Source organism: Dendropsophus ebraccatus, chromosome 5 (assembly GCF_027789765.1).
Source record: "Dendropsophus ebraccatus isolate aDenEbr1 chromosome 5, aDenEbr1.pat, whole genome shotgun sequence".
Taxonomy (NCBI): domain Eukaryota; kingdom Metazoa; phylum Chordata; class Amphibia; order Anura; family Hylidae; genus Dendropsophus; species Dendropsophus ebraccatus.
Window position 1 is genome coordinate 7,302,631 of NC_091458.1, and position 22,754 is coordinate 7,325,384.

Sequence of the window (22,754 nt, forward strand, 5' to 3'; positions counted from 1 at the left end):
AGGACCTGTCAGCGTCCTGCTCCTACATGCAATCCCATAGGCCGCCGGCACTTCATACCTGCGGCCTATGGGACTCCGGGACGTGACCTCTCCGGCAGGCGTGATGCTGTGATGTCATCACGCCTGCCGGAGGTTCCGTCCCCGCGGCTTGCAAGATGGAGCAGAAGAGAAAGGAGAGCTGCTCCCTGAAGCCACACAGCCCGGATTAGGTGAGTAGGATGTTTTTGTTTTTTTTTATTGGTGCACAGAAGGTGGGGGCACAGCATGGGGGACATTATTACTAGGGGCAGGCAGGGGGGCATTTATACTCAGGGGCACAGCATGGGGGACATTATTAATAAGGGCAGGCAGGGAGGGGGGCATTTATACTGAGGGGGACATCATGGGGGACATTATTACTAGGGGCAGGCCGGGAGCATTTATATTGAGAGGCACAGCATAGGGGACATTATTACTAGGGGCAGGCAGGGGGCATTTATACTGAGGGCCACAGCATGGGCATTATTACTATATGGGGGCACAGCAGGGGTATTATTGCTATATGGAGGGCACAGCAGTGGGGGCATTATTACTATATGGAGGGCACATTAGGGGGCATTACTACTATGTGGGGGCACAGCATGAGGCATTATTATTGTGTGGGGGTACACAACAGTTTGGGAGGCTATATGAGGGAGAAAGGGTAGCTAGTTGCTAGAAATGTGCGGAGCCTAAGATGTCTGTCTCGCAGGTTCTGAAGAGATGAATTGTAGCTGGAAGAAATCGTCACGGTGGTCTGGACCAGATGGAGAGGAAAAGGGAAAGTAACGACTTGGTTAAAAGAAGACGTCACCTGTGAGTCACTAAATGTCGGTTTTTATATTGTGTAAAATGTTATTTAGTGGGGGTGCCCCGAGCTGAATTTTTTTTCTAAGGGGTGCCCTGAGGTGGAAAAGGTTGGGAAGCACTGCTCTATAGTGATAAGAGGGGGAGGGGATGTGACGCATGGCTCACCTCTCCGGTGATCAGGTGGATTATCTCTAGGGTGAGCTCTAATATCCTGGCCGCCATCATGTCTCCCGCCTTCTCCAGCCTTGGGGGGTCACTGATGTGGGGGACCATCGCCTTTACCTGACACCGTCCTGGACCTGAGGAAACAAGAGAACAAGGACTGAGCAGAATCCCGTCCGGAGGAAATCCTATATGATGTCTCACAGGATCCAGATTGTTCCTGATTATCCGTACAGATCAGTCTGGTTTCTCCTGAGGACGAGACTCACTAGAAAACACCAGCAAAGCCGGCAGTCTGCTATGGGGGGGGGGCTGGCGTGGAGAAGCCCTTTAATTGGTTTCCTTGTTGTTGTTTTTGAGGTAGCTGTATCTGCTCCGCGCGCTCTGCTATTCCTGTGTATGTGAAAAGCTTCACCAGATGTGGTACCTGATGCTCTGTCTCTGATATGAGGTGCAGCATCTGGTGTCATCCACAACACCGGGCAGAGCGCACAGAGCAGCCTGTATACACTGCTGTATATGTATCCGACGTAGGGACTACTCCTATATTACGTATCCGGCGTAGGGACCGCTCCTATATTATGTATCCGGCGTAGGGACCGCTCCCATATTATGTAACCGGCATAGGGATACATAGGTGTACATAGCCGGGATACCCCTGTGGGTAAAGGACAGGTGTACATAGCTGGGATATCCCTGTGGTTGAGGGACAGGTGTACATGGCCGGGATACCCCTGTGGGTGAGGGACAGGTGTACATGGCTGGGACACCCCTGTGGGTGAGGGACAGGTGTACATGGCCGGGAGACCCCTGTGGGTGAGGGACAGGTGTACATGGCTGGGACACCCCTGTGGGTGAGGGACAGGTGTACATGGCCGGGATACCCCTGTGGGTGAGGGACAGGTGTACATGGCCGGGATACCCCTGTGGGTGAGGGACAGGTGTACATGTCCGGGATACCCCTGTGGGTGAGGGACAGGTGTACATGGCTGGGACACCCCTGTGGGTGAGGGACAGGTGTACATGGCCGGGATACCCCTGTGGGTGAGGGACAGGTGTACATGGCTGGGATACCCCTGTGGGTAAGGGACAGGTGTACATGGCTGGGATACCCCTGTGGGTGAGGGACAGGTGTACATGGCTGGGATACCCCTGTGGGTGAGGGACAGGTGTACATGGCTGGGATACCCCTGTGGGTGAGGGACAGGTGTACATGGCTGGGATACCCCTGTGGGTGAGGGACAGGTGTACATGGCTGGGATACCCCTGTGGGTGAGGGACAGGTGTACATGGCTGGGATACCCCTGTGGGTGAGGGACAGGTGTACATGGCCGGGATACCCCTGTGGGTGAGGGACAGGTGTACATGGCCGGGATACCCCTGTGGGTGAGGGACAGGTGTACATGGCCGGGATACCCCTGTGGGTGAGGGACAGGTGTACATGGCTGGGATACCCCTGTGGGTAAGGGACAGGTGTACATGGCTGGGATACCCCTGTGGGTAAGGGACAGGTGTACATGGCCGGGTAAGGGACAGGTGTACATGGCTGGGACACCCCTGTGGGTGAGGGGCAGGTGTACATGGCTGGGATACCCCTGTGGGTAAGGGACAGGTGTACATGGCTGGGATACCCCTGTGGGTAAGGGACAGGTGTACATGGCCGGGATACCCCTGTGGGTGAGGGACAGGTGTACATGGCTGGGACACCCCTGTGGGTGAGGGACAGGTGTACATGGCCGGGAGACCCCTGTGGGTGAGGGACAGGTGTACATGGCTGGGACACCCCTGTGTGTGAGGGACAGGTGTACATGGCCGGGATACCCCTGTGGGTAAGGGACAGGTGTACATGGCCGGGATACCCCTGTGGGTGAGGGACAGGTGTACATGGCCGGGATACCCCTGTGGTAAGGGACAGGTGTACATGGCCGGGATACCCCTGTGGGGGAGGGACAGGTGTACATGGCCGGGATACCCCTGTGGGTGAGGGACAGGTGTACATGGCCGGGATACCCCTGTGGGGGAGGGACAGGTGTACATGGCCGGGATACCCCTGTGGTAAGGGACAGGTGTACATGGCCGGGATACCCCTGTGGTGAGGGACAGGTGTACATGGCCAGGATATCCCTGTGGTGAGGGACAGGTGTACATGGCCGGGATACCCCTGTGGGGGAGGGACAGGTGTACATGGCCGGGATACCCCTGTGGTAAGGGACAGGTGTACATGGCCGGGAGACCCCTGTGGGTGAGGGACAGGTGTACATGGCCAGGATATCCCTGTGGTGAGGGACAGGTGTACATGGCCGGGATACCCCTGTGGGTGAGGGACAGGTGTACATGGCCGGGATACCCCTGTGGGTAAGGGACAGGTGTACATGGCCGGGATACCCCTGTGGGTAAGGGACAGGTGTACATGGCTGGGATACCCCTGTGGGGGAGGGACAGGTGTACATGGCTGGGATACCCCTGTGGGGGAGGGACAGGTGTACATGGCTGGGATCAGTTACATATAGATGTAGTGCCGCCAATAACCTGGTGATGGCGCTGCGCTGGCATAATACAGGGATGGGGAACCTGCAGCCCTCCATGTGTTACAGAACTACAACTCCCATCATGCCTGGTCAGAGGCTGGAGGGCAGAAGGTTCCCATCTCTGTATAATACCAGGGGTGGGTGCTGCCCCCTGCTGTCACTACCAGGACTACTCCCCATACATTGTTACTGCTGAAGGACTACTACACCCAGCATGCACCCCTGCCCATAGCCGCAGCACATACTGTATACTGTCAGGATTGTAGCCGAAACCGAGAGAAGGAGAGAGAGACAGACAGAGAGAGAGGGGGAGAGAGAGAGAGAGAGAGACAGAGAGAGAGGGAGGGAGAGACCAGAGAGAGACAGAGAGAGAGAGAAGAGTATAATCCGGCTCCTCACTCACCTCCAGCACCGACTCCTCACCGGGGGACCAGCCGTGTGCTCAGTGACATCACAGGTCATGTGACCAGCTGCAGTCATGTGACTCCACAGTGTGGGCGGGACCAGTGTGTGCTGAAGAAGAGACCAATCAGCTGTCAGCCATCTCCTCCTGTCATATCAGACATGTCATCTATGTGATATATGTATACTGTGTGTAATATACATGGTGTATGTGTGATATATGTATACTGTGTGTAATATACATGGTGTATGTGTGATATATGTATACTGTGTGTAATATACATGGTGTATGTGTGATATATGTATATACTGTGTGTAATATACATGGTGTATGTGTGATATATGTATACTGTGTGTAATATACATGGTGTATGTGTGATATATGTATACTGTGTGTAATATACATGGTGTATGTGTGATATATGTATACTGTGTGTAATATACATGGTGTATGTGTGATATATGTATACTGTGTGTAATATACATGGTGTATGTGTGATATATGTATACTGTGTGTAATATACATGGTGTGTGATATATGTATACTGTGTGTAATATACATGGTGTATGTGTGATATATGTATACTGTGTGTAATATACATGGTGTATGTGTGATATATGTATACTGTGTGTAATATACATGGTGTATGTGTGATATATGTATACTGTGTGTAATATACATGGTGTATGTGTGATATATGTATATACTGTGTGTAATATACATGGTGTATGTGTGATATATGTATACTGTGTGTAATATACATTGTGTATGTGTGATATATGTATACTGTGTGTAATATACATGGTGTATGTGTGATATATGTATACTGTGTGTAATATACATGGTGTATGTGTGATATATGTATATACTGTGTGTAATATACATGGTGTATGTGTGATATATGTATACTGTGTGTAATATACATGGTGTATGTGTGATATATGTATACTGTGTGTAATATACATGGTGTATGTGTGATATATGTATACTGTGTGTAATATACATGGTGTATGTGTGATATATGTATACTGTGTGTAATATACATGGTGTATGTGTGATATATGTATACTGTGTGTAATATACATGGTGTGTGATATATGTATACTGTGTGTAATATACATGGTGTATGTGTGATATATGTATACTGTGTGTAATATACATGGTGTATGTGTGATATATGTATACTGTGTGTAATATACATGGTGTATGTGTGATATATGTATACTGTGTGTAATATACATGGTGTATGTGTGATATATGTATATACTGTGTGTAATATACATGGTGTATGTGTGATATATGTATACTGTGTGTAATATACATTGTGTATGTGTGATATATGTATACTGTGTGTAATATACATGGTGTATGTGTGATATATGTATACTGTGTGTAATATGCATGGTGTATGTGTGATATATGTATACTGTGTGTAATATACATGGTGTATGTGTGATATATGTATACTGTGTGTAATATACATGGTGTATGTGTGATATATGTATACTGTGTGTAATATGGTGTATGTGTGATATATGTATACTGTGTGTATTATAAATGGTGTATGTGTGATATATGTATACTGTGTGTAATATACATGGTGTATGTGTGATATATGTATACTGTGTGTAATATACATGGTGTATGTGTGATATATGTATACTGTGTGTAATATACATGGTGTATGTGTGATATATGTATACTGTGTGTAATATACATGATGTATGTGTGATATATGTATACTGTGTGTAATATGGTGTATGTGTGATATATGTATATACTGTGTGTAATATACATGGTGTGTGATATATGTATACTGTGTGTAATATACATGGTGTATGTGTGATATATGTATACTGTGTGTAATATACATGGTGTGTGATATATGTATACTGTGTGTAATATACATGGTGTATGTGTGATATATGTATACTGTGTGTAATATACATGGTGTATGTGTGATATATGTATATACTGTGTGTAATATACATGGTGTATGTGTGATATATGTATATACTGTGTGTAATATACATGGTGTGTGATATATGTATACTGTGTGTAATATACATGGTGTATGTGTGATATATGTATATACTGTGTGTAATATACATGGTGTATGTGTGATATATGTATATACTGTGTGTAATATACATGGTGTATGTGTGATATGTATATACTGTGTGTAATATACATGGTGTATGTGTGATATATGTGTACTGTGTGTAATATACATGGTGTATGTGTGATATATGTATACTGTGTGTAATATACATGGTGTATGTGTGTAATATACATGGTGTATGTGTGATATATGTATACTGTGTGTAATATACATGGTGTATGTGTGATATATGTATACTGTGTGTAATATACATGGTGTATGTGTGATATATGTATACTGTGTGTAATATACATGGTGTATGTGTGATATATGTATACTGTGTGTAATATACATGGTGTATGTGTGATATATGTATACTGTGTGTAATATACATGATGTATGTGTGATATATGTATACTGTGTGTAATATACATGATGTATGTGTGATATATGTATACTGTGTGTAATATACATGGTGTGTGATATATGTATACTGTGTGTAATATACATGGTGTATGTGTGATATATGTATATACTGTATGTAATATACATGGTGTATGTGTGATATATGTATAATGTGTGTAATATACATGGTGTATGTGTGATATATGTATACTGTGTGTAATATACATGGTGTATGTGTGATATATGTATACTGTGTGTAATATACATGGTGTATGTGTGATATATGTATACTGTGTGTAATATACATGGTGTATGTGTGATATATGTATACTGTGTGTAATATACATGGTGTATGTGTGATATATGTATACTGTGTGTAATATACATGGTGTATGTGTGATATATGTATATACTGTGTGTAATATACATGGTGTATGTGTGATATATGTATACTGTGTGTAATATACATGGTGTATGTGTGATATATGTATACTGTGTGTAATATACATGGTGTGAAGCCAAAGCCAGGAACAGCCTTTAAACAGAGATCAGGTCATAAAGAAAAGCCTGAGATTTCTCCTCTTTTCAAATCCATTTCTGGCTTTGGCTTCAAATCTTTGGCAGATAGTCTGTCAGATAATCTTTCTGTGTAAATGGGTCCTTAGGCGATGTTCACTTGATTCACAATTTCAAACAAATTTAGGATCCATTTATTTCACTTGGGCCGTTCACACCGTCCGTAACTTTACAGATTTGTAATGCGCAAAGCTGACTGACAGCTTCTAGTACAGACCATAACTGCAGCACAGACTCTGCCATAGAAATCAATGGGAACGCCCGCCATTATTGTGGAACTGTAACGTTCACAAAACAATCTTGGAAAAAGAGCGCCACCTCTATCCTTAGGTGGTGTGCAGTATTACAATTCAGCTCCACTTATGTACCGTCATGTACAGCTTACCTGTCAGGAATCTGCCATCTCTCAGCCGCTGGGAGAAAGCTATGGCCGCCAGCAGGCCTAGTTGGCCAATAGATGTCATTATCCAGAACTAGGAAAATGGAGCTACTTTCTTCCAGAAACAGCAGTGATGTGAAGGTAGTGATGGTGGATGACTTAGGGCCCATTGATTTCCATTGGGCTGTTCACACTGTCCGTATATTTATGGATCTGTAGAAATTGCATTCGGAAAAATACCTCACAAGTTCTAGTCCGGACCGCAATTGCGTCATTTGTCCCTCAGAAGTCACTGGGAGCGGCCGTAACTTCAGACGATCTGGAATCTGTACGTATGATCTGCACCAGGACATGGCCTAATTTATCACAGTGCGGGTTGTGGTACGGATCACTGCATTCACTTAAATGGTACCTAAAATTGTCCGTGGTCGCAGACCCGTGACCACAGACAATTTTACAGGATGTGTGAATGCAGCCTAAGGCTATGTTCACATTGTGTATGCAGGGGACAGGGTGTGGATGGAGGATACATGAGGGGAGTATGGGGAGGTCAGGTCAGAGATGTATGGGGGGGACAGGTTGTGGATGGAGGATACATGGGGGGGTATGGGGAGGTCAGGTCAGAGATGTATGGGGGGGACAGGTTGTGGATGGAGGATACATGGGGGGGTATGGGGAGGTCAGGTCAGAGATGTATGGGGGGGACAGGTTGTGGATGGAGGATACATGGGGGGGGGTGGGGAGGTCAGGTCAGAGATGTATGGGGGGGACAGGTTGTGGATGGAGGATACATGGGGGGGTATGGGGAGGTCAGGTCAGAGATGTATGGGGGGGACAGGTTGTGGATGGAGGATACATGGGGGGGTATGGGGAGGTCAGGTCAGAGATGTATGGGGGGGACAGGTTGTGGATGGAGGATACATGGGGGGGTATGGGGAGGTCAGGTCAGAGATGTATGGGGGGGACAGGGTGTGGATGGAGGATACATGAGGGGGTATGGGGAGGTCAGGGATGTATGGGGGGGACAGGGTGTGGATGGAGGATACATGAGGGGGTATGGGGAGGTCAGGTCAGAGATGTATGGGGGGGACAGGGTGTGGATGGAGGATACATGAGGAGGGTATGGGGAGGTCAGATATGTATGCAGGGGACAGGGTGTGGATGGAGGATACATGGGGGGGTATAGGGAGGTCAGGGATGTATGGGGGGGACAGGGTGTGGATGGAGGATACATGAGGGGGTATGGGGAGGTCAGGTCAGAGATGTATGGGGGGGGACAGGGTGTGGATGGAGGATACATAAGGAGGGTATGGGGAGGTCAGATATGTATGCAGGGGACAGGGTGTGGATGGAGGATACATGAGGGGGGTATGGGGAGGTCAGGTCAGAGATGTATGGGGGGGACAGGGTGTGGATGGAGGATACATAAGGAGGGTATGGGGAGGTCAGATATGTATGCAGGGGACAGGGTGTGGATGGAGGATACATGGGGGGGTATGGGGAGGTCAGGTCAGATATGTATGCAGGGGACAGGGTGTGGATGGAGGATACATGAGGAGGGTATGGGGAGGTCAGGTCAGAGATGTATGGGGCCGGGGGGGGGGACAGGTTGTGGATGGAGGATACATGGGGGGGTATGGGGAGGTCAGGTCAGAGATGTATGGGGGGGGGACAGGTTGTGGATGGAGGATACATGAGGGCGGTATGGGGAGGTCAGAGATGTATGGGGGGGACAGGGTGTGGATGGAGGATACATGAGGAGGGTATGGGGAGGTCAGAGATGTATGGGGGGGACAGGGTGTGGATAGAGGATATATGGGGTATGGGGAGGTCAGAGATGTATGGGGGGGACAGGGTGGGTGTGGATGGAGGATACATGAGGAGGGTATGGGGAGGTCAGAGATGTATGGGGGGGACAGGGTGGGTGTGGATAGAGGATATATGGGGTATGGGGAGGTCAGAGATATATGGGGGGGACAGGGTGTGGATGGAGGATACATGAGGAGGGTATGGGGAGGTCAGAGATATATGGGGGGGACAGGGTGTGGATAGAGGATATATGGGGTATGGGGAGGTCAGAGATGTATGGGGGGGACAGGGTGGGTGTGGATGGAGGATACATGAGGAGGGTATGGGGAGGTCAGAGATGTATGGGGGGGACAGGGTGGGTGTGGATAGAGGATATATGGGGTATGGGGAGGTCAGAGATATATGGGGGGGACAGGGTGTGGATGGAGGATATATGAGGGGGGTATGGGGAGGTCAGAGATGTATGGACGGCCTTGTATGTCATTGTTACTAATACAGTGGTACCTTGGTTTAAGAGTAACTTGGTTTAAGAGCGTTTTGGTTTATGAGCTCACAGTTTTTCAAAATTGTGACTTGGTGTAAGAGCTCCCTGTACTGGGTGGGAGGGGGAGGGGTATGGTCTGTATAGCGGGGTCTACAGAACTGTACTCTGACCCAGGAAGTCTCCCTCACCTTCCAAATCATAGCAGATCCACTTCAGGCTGGGGCTTACATCAGGGGACAGGACTGTGGAGGTAATCTCTCCATAGCTGTAACCCCTCTCTCCCCGGACAGAGAGTGCTGCATGTATGTGCCCACATCTGCCCTGCTCATTCCTCCATGCTCCCTGCAGTCTCTGTCCGCCCTTGTGTTTCCCATCCTCTCCATTACTGTAAAGTAACTTATAATATCACAGATTCTGCTGCTTCTCATTGTTTCATCTGTTTTACATGTTATTCAGAGTAATAAATCATTATTTTGTGCTGTGGAACCAATTGTCTGCATATCAGTGATTTCTTATGGGAATTTGCTTTGGTTTAAGAGTGGATTTGGATTACAAGCACGGCCCTGGAACGGATTATACTCCTAACCCAAGGCAGCAATGTATAAATTATATTTGTTGGACGCCGGAAGGAGCTGGAGGAGGAGAAGTGTGAGGAGACTGAGCTAAAGGTCCCATACAGCTTAGACGTCATTCGGCCGTCAGTCTATGGTGTATGAGGGTTCTCCCACTGGCAGATGATACTGGTGCAAATAGGGGGGCGGCTGTGATGGAAAATCTTCTCCCGAGCCCTTTGTTTCAGGAGTTATAAGCCGCAGCCAGCACTCCTGTGTATGGGGGGGTCTGCCAGCTAAAGGGTCGACTGTAAGGAGGCAGGAGTGTTACACGGAAAGCCACAGAAGAGGAGGGGGACGCAGCAGTAGTAGTAGTAGAGAACAGATCTGTCACATAATCCTATGGTGAAGGGGCGGTCAGGACCTGGATCCATGATTTGTAGAATAGGGAAGAATAAACAGTTCCTGAATCTGACAGATCGGGCAGGGCTGAGGAAGATGGCGGAAAGCTGGGGGACTCGGTTTTCTCCAGCGAAAATCTCTCTCTTTCAAATCAACTGGTTTCAGAAAGTTATATAGACTTATTTTATTTCTATTTAAAAATCTCCAGTTTTTTGTACTTATCAGCTGCTGTTTGTCCTGCAGGAATTGATGTATTCTCTCCAGTCTTACACAGTGCTCTCTGCTGCCACCTCTGTCCAGAGCAGGAGAGGTTTTCTATGGGGATCTGCTGCTGCTCTGGACAGTTCCTGACATGGACAGAGGTGGCAGCAGAGAGCACTGCGCCAGACTGGAGAGAATACACCACTTCCTGCAGGACATACAGCAGCTGATAAGTACCGGAAGACTGGAGATTTTTAAACAGAAATAAATTACAAATCTATATACCTTTTTTAGCAGAGGTGACACAGCTCAGGATCCTCTCCATACCGCTCCTTATCACAGAGGATTCAGTTAGGCAATAATGGCTATAGACATAGGCAACAATAGGCAGAAGCTTTCTCACTGACATGAATGGGAAATTCTTCAGGGCATGCTCCGTGACCTTTGCAGAGCAAAATCCAAAGGGAGGGGAGTCTAAGCTGCGATTTTCATCTATTGAAATCTCTTATCCAGCAGCCTCCTCCTCATCATCACAGACAGGACAGACAGTCTCAGATTAATATTAGGCCTAGTGGTGAGAATGAAAACTGCAGGAGTGTATAATATAGATATAGATAGTAATCACCAAAGATTCTGAAAATATATATTTAACATATAAATGTGACTTTGACAATAGGTCGGTTTCTGAAGACACAATCCCTTTAAGCCACACATGTCCTGAGGAAGAAGATGCTACAATGGAGCTTCACTCCTAACACAAACCAAAGATGGAGGCTAAACATGGCCGCACCCTGCAGACATGCTGCAGAATCCACAACATCCCTGTATGATTTGGTGCAGATTCCCATTCAGGTCTCAGATCCGGCTTCTTCTCTGCAGGATATTTCCGGATGTTTCTCAAGAGGAGTTTTTCCTTTGTTTCGGGCACAAAAGAGCCTTTTCCTCTGTGAGAATTCTCTGACCTTCCTTAACACTTGATTTCTCTCGAAAACGTTTCCCACATTCAGGTCACGACAACTTCTTCCACTGTGTGAATTCTCTGATGTCTCTCAAGAAGACGTTTGAGCAAAAAGCATTTCCCACACTCTGAACAAGAAAATGGCTTCTCCCCCGTGTGGCTTCTTAGATGATACATAAGACCTGATTTTTGGTTAAAACATTTCCCACATTGAGGACAAGAAAATGGCTTCTCCCCTGTGTGAATTCTCTGATGTTTTATAAGAACTGATTTATAGGTAAAACCTTTCCCACATTCAGGACATGAGAATGGCCTCTCCCCCGTGTGAATCATCTGATGTTTCTCCAGATAATCTTTACGCATAAAGCATTTTCCGCATTCCACACAAGTAAACGTCTTCTCTCCTGAGTGAGTCAGCTGATGTCTCTCGAGATGACCTTTACTCATAAAGCATTTTCCACATTCTGAACATAAAAATGGCTTCTCCCCTATATGAGTTCTTAGATGTTCCATAAGATAGGATTTCTGACTGAAACATTTACCACATTCAGGACATAAAAATGGCTTCTCCCCGGAGTGAATAATCTGATGTTTCTCAAGAGAACGTTTATGCAAAAAACTTTTCCCACATTTGAAACAAGAAAATGGCTTCACCCCTGCGTGAATCCGCTGATGTTGCTCAAGGTAATCCTTACGTGAAAAACACTTCCCACATTCCACACATGCAAATGGCTTCTGCCCTGAGTGTATTCTCTGATGTCTCTCAAGGTGACCTTTCAGCATAAAACATTTCCCACATTCATCACATGAAAACGGTTTATCCCCTATGTGAGTTCTCAGATGTTCCATAAGGTAGGCTTTACGACTAAAACACTTCCCACATTCAGGACATAAAAATGGCTTCTCCCCTGAGTGAATCATCTGATGTTTGTCGAGAGAATGTTTATGCATGAAACACTTCCCACATTCCACACATGTAAATGACTTCCCTCCACTGTGCATTTGCTGATGTTGTTCAAGATAATCTTTACGCGTAAAACGTTTCTCGCATTCCTGACAGGAAAATGGCTTTTCTCCCGTGTGGATTCTCTGATGTCTCTCGAGGTGACTTTTAAGCATAAAGCATTTCCCGCATTCTGAACATGAAAACCGCTTCTCCCCTGTGTGAATTCTTAGATGTCCCATAAGATTTGATTTCCGATTAAAACATTTCCCACACTCAGAACAGGCAAACACTTTAGTCACTTTATGTCCAGATCTCTTCCTCACAATCTGCGATTGATTATCCTCTACTTTATAACATGGAGGGAAAAGGAGGAGAGGCTCATGGGGTACGGTTCTCCAGTCTCCACCTGGAGGAAGAAAGACATTTATTATGATCTCTCCTTCTAGTTGCACAGACAGAGCCGTCACATAGAGGGAAGCGTCAGTCACCACTAGTGCAGCACAACCCAAATAAAACCCTCTTACTACTATCGCACGCTCAAAAAGCAAAGATCCCAGCATGCTTAGTTTCGGTCAATGCTGTTACTGTTTAGTAACCCAGCTTTGCCCGTCAGGTGCTTGGTGGCGGTGCCTCCCTATGGACTCTCTCAGTGTTACAGCAGATGTACATTAGGACTACGGACTCTCTTCAGTATTACAACAGATGTACACTCGGACTACAGACTCTCTTAGTGTTACAGGAGATGTACACCCCGACTACGGACTCTCTCAGTGTTACAGCAGATCGACACTCGGACTACGGACTCTCTCAGTGTTACAGCAGATGAACACTCGGACTACGGACTCTCTCAGTGTTACAGCAGATGAACACTCGGACTACGGACTCTCTCAGTGTTACAGCAGATGTACACTCGGCTTCTCTCAGTGTTACAGCAGATGTACACTCGGACTACGGACTCTCTCAGTGTTACAGCAGATATACACTCGGACTACGGACTCTCTCAGTGTTACAGCGGATGTACACTCGGCTTCTCTCAGTGTTACAGCAGATGTACACTCGGACTACGGACTCTCTCAGTGTTACAGCAGATGTACACTCGGCTTCTCTCAGTGTTACAGCAGATGTACACTCGGACTACGGACTCTCTCAGTGTTACAGCAGATGTACACTCGGCTTCTCTCAGTGTTACAGCAGATGTACACTCGGACTACGGACTCTCTCAGTGTTACAGCAGATGTACAGTCGGACTACGGACTCTCTCAGTGTTACAGCAGATGTACACTCGGACTACGGACTCTCTCAGTGTTACAGCAGATGTACACTCGGCTTCTCTCAGTGTTACAGCAGATGTACACTCGGACTACGGACTCTCTCAGTGTTACAGCAGATATACACTCGGACTACGGACTCTCTCAGTGTTACAGCGGATGTACACTCGGCTTCTCTCAGTGTTACAGCAGATGTACACTCGGACTACGGACTCTCTCAGTGTTACAGCAGATGTACACTCGGCTTCTCTCAGTGTTACAGCAGATGTACACTCGGACTACGGACTCTCTCAGTGTTACAGCAGATGTACAGTCGGACTACGGACTCTCTCAGTGTTACAGCAGATGTACACTCGGCTTCTCTCAGTGTTACAGCAGATGTACACTCGGCTTCTCTCAGTGTTACAGCAGATGTACACTCGGACTACGGACTCTCTCAGTGTTACAGCAGATCAGCCCGGAGAGGACTCTCTTGGTTCCAATACAAGCTGCTGAACACGTTCCTTCAATTATGTTTCCCCATTGGGATTTTGGTGACCACCTCCGCTGACCTGGAAGTCCTGCACCCCCCACCAAAGTTACTTCTCAGCTATATCGTATACTCGTAGAGACGCTGATCGGGACCTCCCGTTATCCCCGCATAGGAGAGGGACCGGAACGGATAAGCTTATGATCTTCACCTTGACACACTATGGGGGAGATTTATCAAACATGGTGTAAAGAGAGACTGGCTCAGTTGCCCCTAGCAACCAATCAGATTCCACCTTTCATTCCTCACAGACTCTTTGGAAAATGAAAGGTGGAATCTGATTGGCTGCCGGGGGCGACTGAGCCAGTTTCACTTTACCCCATGTTTGATAAATCTCCCCCTATACACCTATGTGCATTCACACGTACAGGATCCGCAGCAGATTTGATGCTCCGTCCAGAATCTGCCGCGGACCCAGAGCATAAAATCCGCTGCGCTGAGGTGCGTGTGAAGCTCCCCTGACATTTTATGGAGGTGGCACAGATGTCCCCGGCTCCTGGACAGAACTTACCCAGATGTTCCTGAGGTCTGTGGGCGTTGTGACACGGAGGTCGGTACAATGATTCTTGTCTGGTGGGACTGGGCAGTTCTGCAGCCATTTTGGAAAGAGATATGTGACATCTACACTCAGGTCAGGGGTGAGGAGGTTACCCCCACACCAGGCCTGGCATCGCTCTCTCTGATCCCCGCTCCCATCACCTCCAATAGAAAAGGCAGATTGTGTGACTTTTTGATGGAAAATCCTGTCTGGGCCTGTAAAGTTGTGGTTTCCCTGGTCCTCCTATAACACCAGTCCTGCTTTGGCACAGAGGCCGGTGTAATTATTCTTATGCTACTCACTGACTATTCGGCAGGAGACATGTGTTGCCACATTGGTGCAGTCCACAAAAAACCCTCTAGTGCAGCATTATATACGTATAACACCTCCCATAGTGAGACTAACAATTCCTTCCATACTTGTTAGTATCTATTCAGTCTCCTTCCCCCAGTTCTCAGCTGCTGCTTTCTGCTGAAGACACAAACATCTGTGTGTGAGCTTTTCTCTCTGTCTCCCCCTCCTCCCTTGTGAGATGGCTGATGTAAACAAGTCCCTGACAGGCTGTATCTGCAACATTGTAGCTTGTTTGTAATGCTGGGAGAATTGATCACAGTGAATTCATCAGCAACTTGACCTCAGAATAACCCTCCCAGCATTACAAAGTGCCCTGCACCCATTTCACCACTGGCAGAGGCCACGGTGCCGATGGGCTGAGCGTCATCAGGGGGGGGTGATATCCTGCTGAGGAGGGACAGAGGGACACAATGGCTGATATGCCCCGCAATGATAAAACGACCAAACTTACCATTCTCGGACTCCGATACCGATATGGGGATTCTGTGTCTGCTCAGCGCTCCACCATCATCTTCCTGCAAAGAGGAAATACATGAGAAACCATGAACCTGACATAATCTTATATCCAGGGGAATCCCGAGAGACCAGGAGACTATTTCAATTCTTCCACAATTACGGCCGATGTGCTACCGGGAGCTCCAAAACACAGCGCAGCCGTCACTACAGGAGAGCAAAGATGTACACTGTTCCTGCCTATAGCATATCGTGTGATTGACCCCCATATCGTATGAATGACCCCCATATCATGTGAACGAACCCCCACCCCCACCCCAGTTTTTTGTAAGCAGGAAAAATGTGGAATTGTTACGTTCTGGACAACACTGACCAAGACCAAACCGTGACAGATAACGGGGGAAGGTGGAGCAGAGCAGCTCAGAAATGGCGGCTCCTGGGTTCCCGCTGCAGGAAGAGACAACCAGTGCATCCGCCTCATCTACCTGCTGATCCGGAGGGTCGTTGTGCTGATCCGGGGGGCCGTTGTGCTGATCCTCTGCACAATCCTGGGAATATAGAGGACGGGGAGATCTCTCTGCTGGATTTCTCCTCCTGGATCCATCTGTAGGGAAGACACAGGGACTGAGTACATTGTGTATATGTGATGAGGGATGATGGGGGTCTCGGTGCCCCTCCCCCCTGGTCTCCTCTATAATCAGTAGGTCTCCTCTTACCCGGTGATGTGAGGGGCGGCTGATCCTCCATCATGGCCTCCTTGTACAGATCCTTGTGTCCTTCTACATACTCCCACTCCTCCATGGAGAAATAGACGGTGACGTCCTGACACCTTATAGGAACCTGACACACACAATGATGGCGTCATCCTCCAGACACCTCCCACCTTGGTGTTCTATGTCCCAGCATTCCCAGCAGCATTGCTCACCTCTCCAGTCAGGAGCTCAGTCATCCTGGTGGTCAGTTCTAGGATCTTCTGCTCATGGATCAGTGATGGAGGTGGAGGATCTGTGATGGGGCTGCTGCTCCAGCCTCCTGACACAGGGGGCGCCACACACTCACCACACCACTTCTTCACTACTGTGTAATCCTGTGTATGGTGAGACACTGATCACTACAGAGAGTCTAACAATCCTTCCCCTCTCCAGTCATCTCCCTGTATTATCTATAGGGATAAGAGGGAGGGGATGTGATGCATGGCTCACCTCTCCGGTGATCAGGTGGATTATCTCTAGGGTGAGCTCTAATATCCTGGCCGCCATCATGTCTCCCGCCTTCTCCAGCCTTGGGGGGTCATTGATGTGGGGGACCATCGCCTTTACCTGACACAGTCCTGGACCTGAGGAAACAAGGGTCACAGAATGACATTACTGACAGTATCCAGGAGACTGATCACATGATATATATGGTGGGTTATTATCTGGTCCTGTATATACGAGGAGGTTGTCCCCTGGTGCTCCCTCTCAGTCTCCTATCCCCCTCAGTCTCCTGTCCCCGTCATTCCCCCTCAGTTTCCTGTCCCCGTCTCTCCCCCTCAGTCTTCTGTCCCTGTCGCTCGCCCTCAGTCTCCTGTCCCTGTCGCTCGCCCTCAGTCTCCTGTCCCCCTCAGTCTCCTGTCCCCCTCAGTCTCCTGTCCCCCTCAGTCTCCTGTCCCCGTCGCTCCCCCTCAGTCTCCTGCCCCCCTCAGTCTTCTGTCCCCGTCGCTCCCCCTCAGTCTCCTGTCCCTCTCAGTCTCCTGTCCCTCTCAGTCTCCTGTCCCCCTCAGTCTCCTGTCCCCCTCAGTCTCCTGTCCCCCTCAGTCTCCTGTCCCCCTCAGTCTCCTGTCCCCCTCAGTCTCCTGTCCCTGTCGCTCCCCCTCAGTCTCCTGTCCTCGTCGCTCCCCCTCAGTCTCCTGTCCCCCTCAGTCTTCTGTCCCCGTTGCTCCCCCTCAGTCTCCTGTCCTCGTCGCTCCCCCTCAGTCTCCTGTCCCCCTCAGTCTTCTTGCCCCCTTCAGTCTCCTGTCCCAGTCGCTCCCCCTCAGTCTCCTGTCCCCCTCAGTCTTCTGTCCCCGTTGCTCCCCCTCAGTCTCCTGTCCCCGTCGCTCCCCCTCAGTCTCCTGTCCCAGTCGCTCCCCCTCAGTCTCCTGTCCCCCTTAGTCTCCTGTCCCCCTTAGTCTCCTGTCCCAGTCGCTCCCCCTTAGTCTCCTGTCCCCGTCGCTCCCCCTCAGTCTCCTGTCCCCGTCGCTCGCCCTCAGTCTCCTGTCCCCGTCGCTCCCCCTCAGTCTCCTGTCCCCGTCGCTCCCCCTCAGTCTCCTGTCCCCGTCGCTCCCCCTCAGTCTCCTGTCCCCGTCGCTCCTCCTCAGTCTTCTGCCCCCTCAGTCTCCTGTCCCCCTCTCTCCCACTCAGTCTCCTGTCCCCGTCGCTCGCCATCAGTCTCCTTTCCCCGTCACTCGCCATCAGTCTCCTGTCCCCGCCGTTCGCCCTTAGTCTCCTGTCCCTCGCCCTCAGTCTCCTGTCCCCGTCGCTCCCCCTCAGTCTCCTGCCCCCCTCAGTCTCCTGTCCCCCTCTCTCCCTCTCAGTCTCCTGTCCCCGTCGCTCGCCCTCATTCTCCTGTCCCTCGCCCTCAGTCTCCTGTCCCTGTCGCTCGCCCTCAGTCTCCTGTCCCCGTCACTCCCTCTCTCCCCCTCAGTCTCCTGTCCCTGTCGCTCGCCATCAGTCTCCTGTCCCCGCCGCTCGCCCTTAGTCTCCTGTCCCTCGCCCTCAGTCTCCTGTCCCCGTCGCTCCCCCTCAGTCTCCTGCCCCCCTCAGTCTCCTGTCCCCCTCTCAGTCTCCTGTCCCCGTCGCTCGCCCTCAGTCTCCTGTCCCTCGCCCTCAGTCTCCTCTCCCTGTTGCTCGCCCTCAGTCTCCTGTCCCCGCCGCTCACCCTTAGTCTCCTGTCCCCGTCGCTCGTCCTTAGTCTCCTGTCCCCTTCAGTCTCCTGTCCCTGTCACTCCCCCTCAGTCTCCTGTCTCCGTCACTCCCCCTCAGTCTCCTGTCCCTGTCACTCCCCCTAAGTCTCCTGTCTCCGTCACTCGCCCTCAGTCTCCTGTCCCTGTCACTCCCTCCCAGTCTCCTGTCTCCGTCACTTGCCCTTAGTCTCCTGTCCCTGTCGCTCGCCCTCAGTCTCCTGTCCCTCCCCCTCAGTCTCCTGTCCCTCCCCCTCAGTCTCCTGTCCCTCCCCCTCAGTCTCCTGTCCCTGTCCCTCCCCCTCAGTCTCCTGTCGCTCGCCCTCAGTCTCCTGTCCCTCCCCCTCAGTCTCCTGTCCCTGTCCCTCCCCCTCAGTCTCCTGTCGCTCGCCCTCCCTCTTACCCTCAGTCAGTGCTCACTCCTCCTCACTGTGTTCCTCTCTGCTGCTGCTTCCTGGTGGCTGTGATGTCACAGGAAGGGGCAGGACCTCCCAGGATTACAGGACTGAGCTTGTGTGTGTGTGTGTGTGTGTGTGTGTGTGTTAGGGGGGGGGGTATTTACATGGGACTGTATAATGGAGGTGAGGAATGTTATTTACATGGGACTGTTTAATGGAGGTGAGGGATGTTAATTACATGGGACTGTATAATGGAGGTGAGGAATGTTATTTACATGGGACTGTATAATGGAGGTGAGGAATGTTATTTACATGGGACTGTATAATGGAGGTGAGGGCTGTTATTTACATGGGACTGTATAATGGAGGTGAGGGCTGTTATTTACATGGGACTGTATAATGGAGGTGAGGAATGTTATTTACATGGGACTGTATAATGGAGGTGAGGAATGTTATTTACATGGGACTGTATAATGGAGGTGAGGGCTGTTATTTACATGGGACTGTATAATGGAGGTGAGGGCTGTTATTTACATGGGACTGTATAATGGAGGTGAGGGATGTTATTTACATGGGATTGTATAATTAGGGCAGGGATGTTATTTACATGGGACTGTATAATTAGGGCAGGGATGTTATTTACATGGGACTGTATGATGGAGGAGGGGAGGGTGTTATTTACATGGGACTGTATGATGGAGGAGGGGAGGGTGTTATTTACATGGGACTGTATGATGGAGGAGGGGAGGGTGTTATTTACATGGGACTGTATGATGGAGGAGGGGAGGGCTGTTATTTACATGGGACTGTATGATGGAGGAGGGGAGGGTGTTATTTACATGGGACTGTATGATGGAGGGGAGGGTGTTATTTACATGGGACTGTATGATGGAGGCGGGGAGGGTGTTATTTACATGGGACTGTATGATGGAGGAGGGGAGGGTGTTATTTACATGGGACTGTATGATGGAGGAGGGGAGGGATGTTATTTACATGGGACTGTATAATTAGGGCAGGGATGTTATTTACATGGGACTGTATGATGGAAGAGGGGAGGGTGTTATTTACATGGGACTGTATGATGGAGGAGGGGAGGGTGTTATTTACATGGGACTGTATGATGGAGGAGAGCAGGGGTTATCCAGCACTACAGAAACACGGCCACTTTCTTCCAGAGACAACACGACTCTTGTCTTTGCTGCTCAGTTTCATTGAAGTGAATGAAGCTTAATTGCAAACCGCATCAGAACTGGAGACAAGAGCGGTGCTGTCTCTGAAAGAAAGTGGCCATGTTTTTGTAGCGCTGGATAACCCCATTAAGAGCGTTTTGCGGGCAGAGATGACAGTTTTTGAAATTTGTGACTTGGTATAAGAGCATTGCTTTGGTGTAAGAGCTCCCTGTACTGGGTGGGAGGGGGAGTGGGGGAGGGGCATGGTCTGCATAGCGGGGTCTACAACCCTGTACTCTGACCCAGGAAGTCTCCCTCACCTTCCACATCATAGCAGATCTGTCAGACCTTGTGTTTACCATCCTCTCCATTCCTGCTATAAGTTGCACTTACACTCAGAAAAAGATACAGGTGACAGCACATCCAAGGTGAAAAAATGTTCAGTTTTAATCACACCAGTGCGCACTGAACATTTTTTCACCTTGGATGTGCTGTCACCTGTATCTTTTTCTTGGATTGAATTACCAACTTTGGGCCCATTGGTGAGACGAGCACCCACTTATATTTTTTCTGAACTGTGCTGTTGTGATTTTTCCTTTTGATATTGGTGCACTTACACTCAGCTATACACACTGCTGCTATAATGTGCCTGCACTTACACTCAGCTATACACACTGCTGCTATAATGTGCCTGCACTTACACTCAGCTATACACACTGCTGCTATAATGTGCCTGCACTTACACTCAGCTATACACACTGCTGCTATAATGTGCCTGCACTTACACTCAGCTATACACACTGCTGCTATAATGTGCCTGCACTTACACTCAGCTATACACACTGCTGCTATAATGTGCCTGCACTTACACTCAGCTATACACACTGCTGCTATAATGTGCCTGCACTTACACTCAGCTATACACACTGCTGCTATAATGTGCCTGCACTTACACTCAGCTATACACACTGCTGCTATAATGTGCCTGCACTTACACTCAGCTATACACACTGCTGCTATAATGTGCCTGCACTTACACTCAGCTATACACACTGCTGCTATAATGTGCCTGCACTTACACTCAGCTATACACACTGCTGCTATAATGTGCCTGCACTTACACTCAGCTATACACACTGCTGCTATAATGTGCCTGCACTTACACTCAGCTATACACACTGCTGCTATAATGTGCCTGCACTTACACTCAGCTATACACACTGCTGCTATAATGTGCCTGCACTTACACTCAGCTATACACACTGCTGCTATAATGTGCCTGCACTTACACTCAGCTATACACACTGCTGCTATAATGTGCCTGCACTTACACTCAGCTATACACACTGCTGCTATAATGTGCCTGCACTTACACTCAGCTATACACACTGCTGCTATAATGTGCCTGCACTTACACTCAGCTATACACACTGCTGCTATAATGTGCCTGCACTTACACTCAGCTATACACACTGCTGCTATAATGTGCCTGCACTTACACTCAGCTATACACACTGCTGCTATAATGTGCCTGCACTTACACTCAGCTATACACACTGCTGCTATAATGTGCCTGCACTTACACTCAGCTATACACACTGCTGCTATAATGTGCCTGCACTTACACTCAGCTATACACACTGCTGCTATAATGTGCCTGCACTCACACTCAGCTATACACACTGCTGCTATAATGTGCCTGCACTCACACTCAGCTATACACACTGCTGCTATAATGTGCCTGCACTTACACTCAGCTATACACACTGCTGCTATAATGTGCCTGCACTTACACTCAGCTATACACACTGCTGCTATAATGTGCCTGCACTCACACTCAGCTATACACACTGCTGCTATAATGTGCCTGCCCCTACATTCAGCTAAACACACTGCTGCTATAATGTGCCTGCACTCACACATTTAGCTATACACACTGCTGCTATAATGTGCCTGCACTCACACTCAGCTATACACACTGCTGCTATAATGTGCCTGCACTTACACTCAGCTATACACACTGCTGCTATAATGTGCCTGCACTTACACTCAGCTATACACACTGCTGCTATAATGTGCCTACACTTACACTCAGCTATACACACTGCTGCTTGATGTGCCTGCACTTACACTCACACTGTTGTATAGAAATGTTTCTGTCACTGTTCTCCTGCACAGCTCTGTGATTCTCACTTCCTGATTGGTCCATGATGAACACACCCCCTTCCCCATTGCTGTCATGTTACCACACAGACCTCTGGCAGCAGCCCTGCTTCTCTATTTTAGCCTGTTGTACTATGCTACTGCATTATGGGGATTTACAGCTCCATCCTGTATCTACAAGCTGCTGCTGTGTTATCAGGGTTATACAGTTACTATGCATTATACACCA

General features: G+C 48.7%; 1 protein-coding gene across 1 annotated transcript in view; it reads right to left on the reverse strand.

Annotated features, from left to right (window-relative positions):
• Window positions 1–16,951, reverse strand: part of LOC138793988 (zinc finger protein 845-like) — a 57,076-nt gene extending 40,125 nt beyond the window's left edge. The window contains exons 1-6 of the mRNA XM_069972753.1: window positions 16,801–16,951; window positions 16,592–16,715; window positions 16,361–16,479; window positions 15,874–15,937; window positions 11,835–13,139; window positions 994–1,127 (exon numbers count right to left, since the gene is read on the reverse strand). Of these exons, the coding sequence (XP_069828854.1) occupies window positions 994–1,127; window positions 11,835–13,139; window positions 15,874–15,937; window positions 16,361–16,479; window positions 16,592–16,715; window positions 16,801–16,824 (1,770 nt within the window). The 5' untranslated portion in view covers window positions 16,825–16,951. The remainder of the gene's footprint in view (window positions 1–993; window positions 1,128–11,834; window positions 13,140–15,873; window positions 15,938–16,360; window positions 16,480–16,591; window positions 16,716–16,800) is intronic.
• Window positions 16,952–22,754: the final 5,803 nt, after the last annotated feature.